General features: G+C 31.5%; 1 protein-coding gene and 1 long non-coding RNA gene across 3 annotated transcripts; both read left to right on the top strand.

The window, feature by feature from the left end:
* The first annotated feature begins 683 nt into the window (after window positions 1-683).
* Window positions 684-1025, top strand: LOC105779328 (uncharacterized). The gene is made up of 2 exons (XR_001128965.2): window positions 684-755; window positions 832-1025. It is a non-coding gene; the product is annotated as an uncharacterized LOC105779328 (long non-coding RNA).
* Window positions 1026-4996: 3971 nt separating this feature from the next.
* LOC105780011 (probable galacturonosyltransferase 13) lies at window positions 4997-11147 on the top strand. 2 transcript variants are annotated; one of them, XM_012604071.2, is made up of 6 exons: window positions 4997-5757; window positions 7006-7061; window positions 7173-7328; window positions 8875-9465; window positions 9533-9835; window positions 10104-11147. In XM_012604071.2, the coding sequence occupies exons 1-6, from the start codon at window positions 5547-5549 to the stop codon at window positions 10386-10388; spliced, it is 1602 nt and encodes a 533-aa protein (XP_012459525.1). In that variant the 5' UTR covers window positions 4997-5546; the 3' UTR covers window positions 10389-11147. The 2 variants fall into 2 exon arrangements, with proteins under 2 accessions (XP_012459525.1, XP_012459524.1); XM_012604070.2 differs by having other exon boundaries at window positions 7170-7328.
* The last annotated feature ends 395 nt before the right edge of the window (window positions 11148-11542 follow it).

The raw sequence follows: 11542 nt of genomic DNA, 5'->3' as shown, positions 1-11542 counted from the left end.
TATTGGTTTACTTGAAATATCATTTTAATTAGTAAAAAGTTTTCGTGTTTTCTTTCTGAAAAGTTTGAAAAGTGTTATGATCATTCTTCTACCGGATGGATCACATAGAGGTTAAGACATTTTTGTTGTAGCTGAGGTTTTTCGTATTGATGGTGATTTCAAATCCATACTAATGTTGCTTTCTTTTCAAATTGTTTTAAGGTATATTTTTTAATTTTTTTTTCAATCGGGTTCATTCCTCGTACATGGCTCCATGGATTGTGATCGTTGGAGGTTTTTTTTTTTTTCGTTGTGCCACAGGGCATACCAATGTTCCAACACTATTGCACTTATGGTTCAACCATAATGAGCACAAAGCCATAGAAAAAATACCAATTGATTCTCTTGAGATACGTGATAAATTTATTTAGCATTTCTTCAAGAGATAGATCCTACAATACTCAATCCGAGTACCATTTGCTTTCTTCTTGCTTCCTCCCTTCTCCAACTTTAAGTGGTTCCGGTCATAACAACACATTTTGCTATAATAGATGGAAACATTTAATGGATTCATATGGTTCCAAAGATTAAAAACTTTCTATGAAGAGAATGCCAAAATGAAATGGCTACTAAAGAAAATATTTGCATGAGATGTGGCGAGGAAATGGAATTTATCAAAAATGTTCTCATTTTCTATATTTTTGTTAGGGCTATAAGAGGAGCATCAATGTTCAACTATAAATCTCGAGGGAAAGGATTCCTAGGTTTCAAATCTTGTAAGAACTATATTGTGACTTTTTCCCTTTCTTTTGGATTTTTCTATTAAAAAGTCTTATCAATATTATTTACTAGCCTTTCCGGAAGGCTTGAAGTTGTCTTGTTTTTGAAGGATTTGATATTGACCTGGACTCGATGTGGAATCACTTGCTTCATGATTTCATTTACCTTGGTGACCTTGCGGATATAGTTACGGGTTCCTCTCTAGTTGTATGATCTCTAGCTCAATGGCAAAAGCCATTGGTTTCAATTCTTAGTGCTTTCTTTTACCTTGCCTCTGGTATGTTTGGCACTAGTGTTTTCTATTGTGACCATGTTGGTTGTTTGGTCATTGGGGTCTTCAACCTTGTCCCCGCAACTTCTACCAAGGTTCAAGCAACATGCTTCTTAGTTAAGGATTATGGATGATCATGTATTATTTTAAGTTTGATTGTCATAGCCTAATCACTCATCTCAACTCAACTTGATTGATATCGTCGATTGATATAGTTCTTATGGGATTGAACATGATATTCCACGTTCTTTAAGCTATTTCACATGCTTTTTTCTTTTTGTTGGTTGAAAGTTAACGAAGTGTTGCTGATTAGGTAACTACAAACTCTAAACTTGGTCGTAGCGGGGAAATTTAGATTGTGGGGTCAACTATTTTTAAAAATTAAAACATTTATAGAAGCCATATAAACTAATGCATAATATTACTCGTAGATAAATCAATATATTTGGTTAAATGTAAAACTATTACAAAACTATTAAAAATAATAACTAAAAGAAATGTACATCAAATAAATTTGAATAATGTGTATTTCATTTTAATTGTCCACGATGTTTTTTGATATGTTAAAATCGTTGAATTATCATCTCTTTGTCAATGTAGTTAAAAATATCTTTTCAACATATGTAATCGAACAATTTTTCATCCATTTATCTTCAATTCAATTACTCAAATGATTTTCATAATTTTCATTGCAAAAAAAAAAAATCTTTCCCAACTTGTTCTATCAACTTACAAAATCAACGTAAGCTAACATTTAGAACAAATAAATCTAAACATTTCTTTTAGAAAATATTCTACTCCACTTTTAGACTTTCTTATAAAATATTTTTCATTCCTATTAAACATTTAGAATAAATAAAACTAAGCTTTAAACCCCAAGTTTTCATGAAGCCAACATTTAGTAATATGTTACGAGGATGCAATATGTTAATTTTCAAATACAAGATCCGCAATAATCACACTAGCAACAACTATTTCGAACAAAATGTTAAATTTTAATCTATATTCAAGAAATTCAAGACTATAAATACAATCGCTCCTAATTTTTTCAATGATTTGTATTAAACAACCTCTAAAAATTGTTGCTCATCAAGATGTTAAAGATCTCGTACAAAATCAATATCCCAAACTCTTCAATAAATACAAAACTAAATCTTACATAAAAAAATCCCAATCTATCACAAGAAAAAAACAATCCTAACTTTCTAAGGTTAGCCGCAATTCTAACTTTCTAGAAATTAATCAATAAATATTGAAAAGAAGAAGAAGAAGAAGAAGAATTGTTATCAAATTAGGGAGATCCACATAAAAGGATCGAAAGATTGATTAATTATATTGTAAAAATTCTAAAGAGTATGTGTGAAATATAAAAAATTAAAAAAATAAAAATATATTTTTACGATTTAAGGTTTTATAAAATAATTCATTTTACAATTTTTTTGATTAATTTTCTAATTATATAATACTTTTAAAAATATAGATTATTTTATTTTATTTTTATGGGTGGAATTGACCCTACAATGTTTATGTGTCTCCACATGCCCCACCATCTCTACTTTCTTACTCTGTTTTGGAGCTTTCTTTTCGATTAAGAGTTTGATAATTCAGATGCCTTAAAGTGATCTTAAACCCAGTTTACGACTTTTTAGCTTTATTTTCTTGTCAAATTCAAACCTAAAGCAATGTTGGGGGCTTTGCATTATATGGACCAAAACTTTGTTTTGGTCAATAATGGACAGAGGGATACGTGAGTTGAGTTTAGGTATGATATTAATATATTTTATGATTATTCAAGTTCGGTCCGATTTAAAATATGAGTTTAAAGTTTTGTCTAAATCCATCAATATTTATAAAATGCTAACTCAAATTCATTTTAGATCCACCCATATTATTTTTAATTTAATATTTAATGATTTTATATATTTTTTATTCATTAAAATTTTATATTTAATTATCTTAACATTTTAATGTTTACATTATAGTAGATTATATATATTATTATAGATTTGATTTTTATGTATTGTAAATTACATAATATATAAAAAATAACATAACATAAAACATTACAAATTTAAAAGCCGTTTGGGTTTTGAATGTTTAATCTTGAGCCTGACTCATATTTTAAACAAATCTACTATTTTTGCCCAAATCTAATTTTCAAGCATAATATTTTTGTCCAAACCTTTCCAAATTTCAAACAGACCTTTAAGCTCGGATGAATAACGTAGCTCATGAACAGATTTTACTTTTATAAAATTTAAAACATTTATATTTTTGTATTTTTGTTGTCATGTTTTAATATATCATGTCCAGACGATAACTAAGACATTAAAGATTATATAAAATCTTGTTTTTGATACATCAGCCATTTATTAAATATTTATTTATTATCCCATAAGCGGATTTAAAAATTGACATATGTCACTTATTTTAAATATTTACTTTTTAATATTTTATTATATTTTAAAAGACATTTGTCAATTTGCTTGTAGTGTCTAAAACTTCCATTTTATACTATTAAATGAGATAATTTCTCGTCATATATATCACTTTCCTTATTCATCTAATTATTTTTCTCAATTTTCTTTTATTATTGTTAATTATTATTACATTCAACATTTAACAATCAAAACATCTGTCATTATTTATCATAAATCATAATTTAGTTCATGACAAATAATGGACCAACCTGAACAAATATTATGGCCAAGATTATTACGATGTTTTTATACCAAACTTATACCATGATAAAGACATATTTATTACTTTAAGCAATGGCATAAAGATTAGATATAATATTTAAATTATTTTATATTTTTATACTATTAATATTTTAATAATTCAATTTATCAATATATTTGTATTTGTTATGCATGTTAATTTTGAATCGATCCGATATCTCTATCATATTAATCTAAAATGTTGTCTATATTAATATATATATATATTTAACAGTTCATAAAACTACTAAAAAATATAATTTATGCTAAACCCGACGTGCATTATCTACATGAATGGAGTATGAAATATGATTGTTAATATATTAATAGTGTGTAAAATTAATTTGATCCTTGCTCGACCCGTCAAAAATCTACTTAACTATTTTAAAAAATATAATTTTATATTAATATATATATATCAATTTTTTAAATGTTTAATTTAAATTTGAGTTAGATTTTGATTTTTAGAAGAAAAAACCTCTTATGAATTAATAAAAGAAGAAGAAGAAGGTAATAGTAAAAAGGGTATAAAAGAAACATTAATATAATATTTTTCTTTCATCAAAATTGGTTAAATTCTACAACTTATTACAAACTTTTCACTTCCGCAATCATTTAAGTCATATTCACAAAAGTTAAAAATATCCAACAAGGTTAGTTTTTGTTATTTTCACTTTTCATATTGATATTTTATAGTTTAATTTGTGAGATATGATTAAAAAAAAAATTCATCGAGCCTGATTCTATTGGTATGAGTATTATTCTTAACGCACGAGGATGTTTATGGGTTGAGGAGAGACTATTAAATCTATTTTTAATATAAGTGTAAATAAAATGTTATAATTAAATCTCCCTACTTAAAGTTTAAAAATATAAATATTAAGAAAAGGAAATACTATTTTTATAATTATTATGAGATTAAAAAAAACTCAAAAAGTTTATTTTTGTTGAAGTGAAATTAAGAAGATAACATCCACAAATAAAGTAAATGCTTGCCCACAAACTTAGGAAAAAACATCTAAATATAGGTTTAAAGATCATCCCTTTGCTTAGCTTTGGTTTGCTTCCTCTCCCTATCTCTCTCTCAAAGGTCAAAATCTCCCACCTTCGTCTCTCTCTCTAAGCCCACACGTTATTGACTCATCAAAATCAAAGTTATCATTTTTATTGTTTTTCTTTTTGTTAATTATTCTCATTTCTTTAAAAATTATAATTAAATTAATATTTTTATAAAAGAAGAAAGTAAATTAGATGAGCTGATCCACCGGCACCAATGAGAGAGCTTGATTAGAACAGAAAAAGAAAGAGAAAAAAAAACCCATTTTTTCAACACAATTTAAAACAAAAAGGACCCAGGTTCCCATTGTTTTCCTCTTCTTTTTTTTTCCTTCTATTTTTTTTCTTGATCTATGTGAGAGCTTCAATAACCATTACCCAGATCTCAAACAACCCCAAGTTTAATTCTTTGATTTTAAAAAAAATCAAGAAAAGGGGGGAAATCAAGAGGAAAAAAAAACCCAAAATTTTTGTGGGTGTTAAAAAATTCAATGCAGTGAAGGTCTTTGTAAAAAGGACCAACTGAAAAACAAAGAAGGAAACCCAGATCAAGAAATTAAAGATTGAATCAGGGAAAGAAGAGGAAGGCGTTGGATCTGATGGTGGTGGGAGTGGGATTGGGTGCAGATCCGAGCAGCGAGGGATATTGTGGAGGAGCGGGATTTGATAACAAGAACAAGGGTGGCGTGTTTTGGGGTACAGTGGAGTTGTTTAGGTGTGGTGGGGCTGCATAGACAAGGATGCAGCTTCACGTCTCGCCTAGCATGAGAAGTTTAACGATATCAAGCAACAATGGGTTTATTGACTTAATGAAGATCAAGGTGGCAGCTCGACACATTTCATATAGGACCCTTTTCCATACCATTCTAATCCTCGCTTTCTTATTGCCTTTCGTCTTCATTCTTACTGCTATTGTTACCCTTGAAGGTGTCAACAAGTGTTCCTCATTTGGTATGCACTTTTTAATTTTTTATGATTTTTTTGCTCTCTTTTTATTGTTTTCTGATAGATCTTTATTGGATTTGATGTGAGGTTATTTTCTATATGCGGGTGGCAGCTGATTTGATGTAGGTTTTCTATAGTTATTGACATTTGATGTTAGTTTTGTTTATCTGTTAGTCTTTTCTTGAAATCTTAGTTATCCTGATTCGGACTCTGTTCATGTTTATTTGGTTATGCATTTGATCTTGATTGATATTATGAGGCATTGGATAATATTTGGATTTATCATAATCTGATTTGGGTGTTGATGGAGCTAATTGGATAATATTTGGTTATTTTATTATCTTCATATGATGTTCGTTTCCTTTATATACTTCCCTTTTTTTTTTCTTGGAATCTTAGTTTCTCCTGATTCTGATTTGGTCATGCATTTGATTTGCTGTGGGAGGTACTTTTGATTTTATTTCATTTGGTTGATGTGATGATGCTCCGTTTTTTTAGATTCCTGTTGATCTGATTTTGTTTCAGGACTGAGTTCATTGGTTAATACGGCTTGTTTTGCATTATAGATGGACTTGGATTTGTGGTTGTAATGTGGCATGATTGGTTTGCTACCTAAATCTCTTTGTAATGCGTGTTGATGGTAAATTGTGTTCATCTTGCTGGAATTGAAAAAGTTATTTGCAGTTGTATAAGATCCAAGGATAACAAAAAATGGATTTGTCAATTTGTTTCTTTGACCTAATGTTGCTGGTTGAATCTGAATCTCGTTACTGCAGTTCAGTTTTTAAGCAATAAATGATTAGGTTGTCAAATTAATTGAACTAGCTAGATAAATTTTTTGTTGCTCCTCGGTCTCTGTTTACATAAAAAAATTTCCACTTTCTGATGTGGAATTGCTCAACTTGGAACCAGATCTTTCTGTTTTCAAAAGTTTATTTATGCATGTAATCTAATGGTTTTGAGCACTTACTTTCCTGATGGAAATACCATGGGAATCGAATGGAACCAGTAAACCCAAATTCTTAATTGATGCTTGAGATTTATTGTGTGTAATCGTAGTTCTTGATCATGTTCATTTATTCTTCTGGTACATTTCAACGTTTGTATCGATAAATTTGACTACATTAAGTTATGAACTAGGTCTGTTCTTCATGTTGCATTCCAAGTTAGGTAACTAGATTGGTATATTCTTTTATTGTTTCATAATGCTGTCATCAGGTCCATGACTTTTATTATTTGTTCTACCATTCCCAGATTGTTTAGGTAGGCGGTTAGGACCGAGGCTTCTTGGTAGAGTTGATGATTCAGGGGTAAATATCCTTTCTCTCCATACTGGAACCAATTTTCCTATTTTTCTTGTGGTCAACAATTTATTTATGATTTTTAAATTGAGTTGGTCTTTTATGATGATGGTGCAGCAGAGACTAGTTAAGGACTTTTATAAGATCCTCAATCAAGTAAACGCCGAGGAAATCCCAGATGGTATAAAGCTTCCAGATTCATTTAATCAACTTGTTTCTAAAATGAAGAATAATCAATATGATGCAAAGACCTTCGCTCTCATGTTAAGAGCAATGGTACAATCATGTTACATTACTTTTTAATTTACTTTATTGCTTCTTTTTTTTTTTTTTTGTTAACATGATTGAAGGTTGATATTTAATTCATTTCATTACATGAATTAATATATTAGACCCCTTGGGTTGATTTTTGAATAGGTTTTGAAACATTTTCTTCTCACTACTATATTAGATTTAGACCTAGAAGTTCCTAGATTAAATGCTTGTTTTACTTGTGCGGTTTCATTGACCTTTGGCTGTATATTATGGAAGTGGGCATAAATTAGATGGTATTTTGCATTTTGGGTATTTTGGGCTTCGAGAACAAACGGGATCACCAATGACACTCTGAAAAATGAACTAAAGAAGATTACGGGCTTCAGCTTCTAGATGACACATAATCATATGGTTATCAATTTTTAGTTTTTGGACGTCTAAAGCGTTACAAACAAGCTCTTCAGTTTGTCTATGAAAAGCATGTTCGTGTTTGCCAACTTTTGCTGTTATAATGGACTTGGAGATAACTTCTTTTTTTGGTACATAACTTGGATGCAATCAAAATTCAGAGACAGAAATGCTATTAGGAGTGTCAAATTTCCAAGTTGTTAATTTGTTAATGTCTATAAGATGATCTGTTTAGATCTATTATCTTACCCTCCCTCATTCTCTTCCCCTTGTCTCCTTTTTCTCTCCATTTTGTCTTTTTAATGAAGCCTTAAACCCAAGTTTTTTGGGAAGAGATCAAATCAATTATTGAAGCCAAAAAAATGTAGTTGTTTCAAGCACGATCTTTGAATTTCTACTTTGGTTCAATATTATTTATATAATTCATGAGCACGACAAGTTCTATAAGTTGCAACCGAGAAGGAACAAAAGCAAAATTCTTGAAGTTTGTGAATGTCCATAGCATCTTTGTACGATTATTTGTGGTGATGTTAATAATTATAGGGAAGAAGAAACCTAAAGAGTCTAGCTTCTTTGAGCAAAATTGGTGAAAGCTAGGGACATTAATCATTTCACGTCTGTAGAATGCTTATCTTTTGCTTAACTGATACTAGGTACTAACCTATTCCTGGCCTTCAATGGATATATGAAGTGCAGTCTGGTTGACATTATGCATGCATGATCTGTTTGCAAGGCTTCAACTGCACTAAAATCATCATCCTGTTTGATATGGATAAGTTTTAGTGCTAGTGACATTAAAGCCTCATGTTGGTGGCCTTAGGAAAACTAAAGGCTGGGGCTGTATAAGATTTCAAGTTTTTTGAAGAATATATCAGGCTGCATTGTGCCTAGAATAAGTTGATCATCTTTGTGCCAAGATGTCTTTTTCGTACCTGCTACTGGCTTATATTTTATTTTTTATCTGTTGTAGCTCCGACTCTAATTTTGTTTCTTTTTTAATGAAATTTCTTCTTTACTTTTTTGGGTATATTTGCATCTTGATAAGTGTAAGGAAGTGATCAGAAATACAAATATCCATATACAGTCGGTATGAATTCTAGTTTTCTCAAAATTTGTAAAGTTTGGTGAACTTCCTATTTAATTTGGCTCTTCTGTGCAGATGGAGAAACTCGAAAGAGAAATTAGGGAATCTAAATTTTCCGAGCTGATGAACAAACACTTTGCTGCAAGTTCCATTCCGAAAGGCTTGTACTGTCTTTCTCTGCGTTTAACTGATGAATATTCTTCCAATGCTCATGCACGCAGACAACTGCCTTCTCCTGAGCTCCTCCCTGTGCTTTCTAACAACTCTTACTACCACTTCGTCCTGTCAACGGACAACATATTGGCTGCATCGGTAGTTGTCAATTCTGCTGTTCAGTCATCTCTGAGACCTGAAAAGATTGTCTTCCATATCATCACAGATAAGAAGACATATGCTGGTATGCACGCCTGGTTCGCACTAAACCCTGTATCCCCTGCAATAGTTGAAGTGAAAGGGGTTCACCAGTTTGATTGGTTAACACTAGAGAATGTTCCCGTGCTTGAAGCTGTAGAGAACCATCATGGCATTCGAAATTATTATCATGGCAATCATCTTGCCGGGGCAAATCTCTCCAATACTACTCCTCGAACATTCGCTTCAAAATTGCAGGCTAGAAGTCCAAAGTACATATCTTTACTCAACCATCTTCGGATATATTTACCAGAGGTAATTTCTTTTACACACACCGTCTTTCCTCCCAAAATATGCTTTCTGATTGTGGGTTTTTGATCAGCTTTTTCCAAACCTTGACAAAGTGGTCTTTCTAGACGACGACATTGTAATTCAGCGTGATTTATCTCCTCTTTGGGAGATTGACTTATGGGGAAAGGTTAATGGAGCTGTTGAAACTTGTAAAGGTGAGGATGAGTGGGTGATGTCCAAACATTTCAGAAACTACTTCAATTTTTCCCATCCCCTTATAGCTAAGCATTTGGATCCTGATGAATGTGCATGGGCTTATGGGATGAATATATTTGATCTCCGCACTTGGAGAAAGACGAATATAAGAGAAACATATCATTATTGGCTGAAAGAGGTAACTTATTGGCTACTCATGTTCCTGACTGTTTGCTTAATTTTACCGTACCTTTGTTCGAAATTGAATATCATCACTGTCATCCTTCCTTTACGTTTACTGATCTTATATTGGGATGGGCTTCATTTTTTCTATATTTTGTGCAAGGGCAGTATTTCTGTACAAGAAATCCCATTTTGGTCGGAATTATTATTATTATTATTATTTTGGTTGGCAAAAAAGAGTTTATTTCACTCATTTACTTTGATTATTGGTTTCTTTGTGGCAGAACCTGAAGTCAAACCTAACAATGTGGAAGCTTGGAACTCTGCCACCTGCTTTAATTGCATTTAAAGGCCACATTCATCCGATTGACCCATCATGGCATATGCTTGGCTTGGGCTACCAGTCTAAGACCAATATCGAGAAAGCGAAAAGAGCTGCAGTTATTCATTACAACGGCCAATCGAAACCATGGCTGCAGATTGGCTTCGAGCATCTTCGGCCATTTTGGACCAAGTATGTAAACTACTCCAATGATTTTGTTAGGAACTGCCACATTTTGGAATTGTAGTTAACGGGGTTAGAGGAGTTAGAAGGGAAGATATAATAGACTCAGAAGAGACACTACCAAGTCTGAGTGTTTTATTGCAGCCTGAAAATTATATCAAGATCTATTTCAGAAAGGTAAGGGGGGAGGGGGGGGAGGTGGGTGAAAAATTGGGCCAAAGAGGGCAACAATTTTGAGGATTGGATTTACTGTCATCACTCAAAAAACGCTTAGCCGGAAAGGACCTGCATTTCTAGCACGACCATGAAAATTCTTTCTTTTTCAGTTTGTAACATAGCAATCGATCAATGTTTATTTTTTTTGTGTGGGAAAAGGATACACGTATTGCTCTTCCTGCAAGGGGGTTCTTGGCTTATATTGCTTGTGTTCGGAATAAGGTGCGAAAATACACGAGACTCAGATGTGTTCCCCATTGATGTCGCCGGTGTAGGAAGACAATGAATGGCTTGAGCAGTTCATTTGGAAAGGCTCCCACATCAAACTCAGACTGTTCCTTTCATTTTTCCTTCCAATTTCTTTATATAAAAAAAAGAAAAAAAAATCTGTTGGTTTCATTTTTGTTAGTTCCCCATAAATTTTTTTCTTTACTTGAATTTGAAATATTTTTGTTGAAATTTAGAACATAGATTATGGAGATTGCTTTGTTACAGCTCCCATGAATTGGGGACCTGTTCTTAGGGTATATTATAATATATCTCAGTATTTGTTATGTACACTTGACGAGAAACATTTAAAAGATTTGCAGAAATATTCTTTTTTCCATTTCCCTTCTGTATGGAGATGGCTGTGGATCCTCTACTCATTTGTTTAATTTATTTGTCAAATAAATCCATCGTTACATCTTTCCTTTTGTAATAATATCTCTTGTGAATCAAAGAAGCAAGAACTTCGTGTTCTTGGAAAGGTTTGGTATTTTTTGGAATTTGATTACAAGAAAGATTCCTTGTGTCTTTGTTTTCCCTGAAAATTAGGAAAAATTTGGCAAAAAGACCTTTCAGTTTCTAATTTTAGTGAATTAGTCCTCAGAGTAGTTTTGAAATCTCAGGGTTCATGATTATACGTAATATAATAATAAATTTAGCTTTCAATATTTATATAATTGATCATTTTCACTTTAATTTTAAAATGTTTAACAAAATCAGCTTCAACATTTGCAT

Source organism: Gossypium raimondii, chromosome 4, assembly GCF_025698545.1.
Source record: "Gossypium raimondii isolate GPD5lz chromosome 4, ASM2569854v1, whole genome shotgun sequence".
Taxonomy (NCBI): Eukaryota; Viridiplantae; Streptophyta; class Magnoliopsida; order Malvales; family Malvaceae; genus Gossypium; species Gossypium raimondii.
This window is presented reverse-complemented; position numbering and strand designations above follow the sequence as displayed.

What these genes read in the sequence shown, in the direction of transcription:
- LOC105780011 (XM_012604070.2), top strand. Translation starts at nt 5,547, where the DNA reads ATGCAGCTTCACGTCTCGCCTAGCATGAGAAGTTTAACGATATCAAGC. An exon ending in CAACAAGTGTTCCTCATTTG is followed by an intron (nt 5,758 to 7,005) that starts GTATGCACTTTT and finishes TACCATTCCCAG; the next exon opens with ATTGTTTAGGTAGGCGGTTA. An exon ending in CTCTCATGTTAAGAGCAATG is followed by an intron (nt 7,329 to 8,874) that starts GTACAATCATGT and finishes TCTTCTGTGCAG; the next exon opens with ATGGAGAAACTCGAAAGAGA.